The sequence below is a fragment of the Echinococcus granulosus genome, assembly GCF_000524195.1.
Source record: "Echinococcus granulosus chromosome Unknown EG_S00302, whole genome shotgun sequence".
Lineage (NCBI taxonomy): Eukaryota > Metazoa > Platyhelminthes > Cestoda > Cyclophyllidea > Taeniidae > Echinococcus > Echinococcus granulosus.
In genome coordinates this window covers 11,474-13,118 of record NW_020170682.1, presented here as the reverse complement: position 1 = coordinate 13,118, position 1,645 = coordinate 11,474, and the positions used below count along the sequence as shown (strand labels likewise).

The following is a 1,645-nucleotide window of genomic DNA, read 5'->3' as shown; positions in this document are numbered from 1 at the left end:
CACATGGTTTATCCACCACTAACGAGAAACTACGTGGACGTAGAGGTTGTACGGTCATTGGGATCCTGCTGACAGACTTCCACACCGCCATCTGCATTGTTTACCTCCCTGACCTCAACACATCCATTTCACGCCACACTGAGCATTGCCTAATCACATTGTTTCGTGCCAATTTGCTCCGATTCGCCTTCTCCCATCACGTCCACTACCTTTTGCCCTCTTCGGATCATCAGCCACATTTGGAAGATAATGAGTGAACGGATATGCGAGTGAGTGCAACGAATGTCACAAACACACTCGTTGCATTTCAAAGCACTCGTCTACTCACATGGCTACTTCGAGAGAATGTCACTAACATGTCATCTCGCCTATGCCACACACACTAGTCTTCCCCACACTCTCCCACCCGATACTTCTCTCGGCTTCCAAACCACCTCTGCAAACATCTCCAAGTCCGTAGTACAGACATTTGTGCGGATGCCTGCCAATTGCCTACTGAATGAGGGAGGCTGTGAACACTCATGCTCACACACGAAACCACCTCATAGCCTTCGGACGCCACAACATATGCCGTGTGGTCAATGTGCTCTACACCAAAGTGATCTCATTTACAGCGTGGGTTATTTGCTTCGCACGTCACAACCACATAAGTTCTTGCAACGAATGTCTGTTGTACTTGCACTGCACTCCCAAAATGCGCTTTCCGTCAAACGTCGCTGCAGTTTTTGCCAGTGGTGTTTGTCATTTCCTTTATAATTGGCATGCACTGGTACTCGTGAATACACGACCAATGCGACTGCATGCGTGGCAGATGTCGAGGTAATATGACACGCAAGTGCGGCACAGGCAACATTGCGAAGTTGAGTGAAGTTGACACCCACACAGCCACCCGAGTCCACGTTACACAGCAGCACCAATCGCAGCTGCTCGTGAATGTTATATAAGGCAGACTGGCAAGCATTGGAATCAGCTTGTGCAACTAGCAACGATGAAGACTTGTCTCGCATTCCTCCTGCTATCACTCATCTACTTGGCCCTCGTGGAAAACGCGGCACCTGCTGCAGGTGAAACAGTAACTCCACTTTTTGTGATGGATGGTCCAACAAGATCAACTAAGCCAAGTTCCGACTCCAAGAATCCCCAGTCGACAACCTCCACTGCAGCCTCCATCTCGCCCTTCTTCCACACCTGTCTTTCCACACTCTTTCTTCTTCTGCCTCAATACATCTGAGGTGTACTTCCATGCCCACATGTCATAGCTTTAGTTCCATTCTAAATACTCTTTCTCAATAAATGTCTAATAAAACGATTCCCTGTGTTGTCTCCTCTGTCCACCAATACGACACCAAATGCCTCCCACTTGGCAGGTATTGCAGAACATGTCATTGACAATGCTGCAGCAGCAGCAGCAGCAGCATCAGCCTCAACACGAAGAAGCACACGCTTGCATGCACATTCCAGGGTGGGCCTAATTTCACATCCTCATCCTAGACGATTTGTGGTTGGGGTGCATATATTCTTGACAGATTCCCTCAAATAGCACCAGTCGCATGAGGATGACACGTCGATGTGAGCATCAACTTGGCTTGGAAACAATTCTCCATGCCTACCTCTAGTGGTGTTGTATTGTCAACGCAAACAAGGA

The 1,645-nt window shown here is 48.4% G+C and overlaps 1 protein-coding gene across 1 annotated transcript; it reads left to right on the top strand. All coding sequences in view use genetic code 11, as the record gives it.

Moving 5' to 3' along the window:
• Nucleotides 1-345: 345 nt before the first annotated feature.
• Nucleotides 346-1,231, top strand: EGR_10917 (hypothetical protein; the record flags this gene model as incomplete). Its single annotated transcript, XM_024500166.1, has 2 exons — nt 346-452; nt 886-1,231. The coding sequence occupies 2 exons, from the start codon at nt 346-348 to the stop codon at nt 1,229-1,231; spliced, it is 453 nt and encodes a 150-aa protein (XP_024345422.1).
• Between the last annotated feature and the right edge of the window lie 414 nt (nt 1,232-1,645).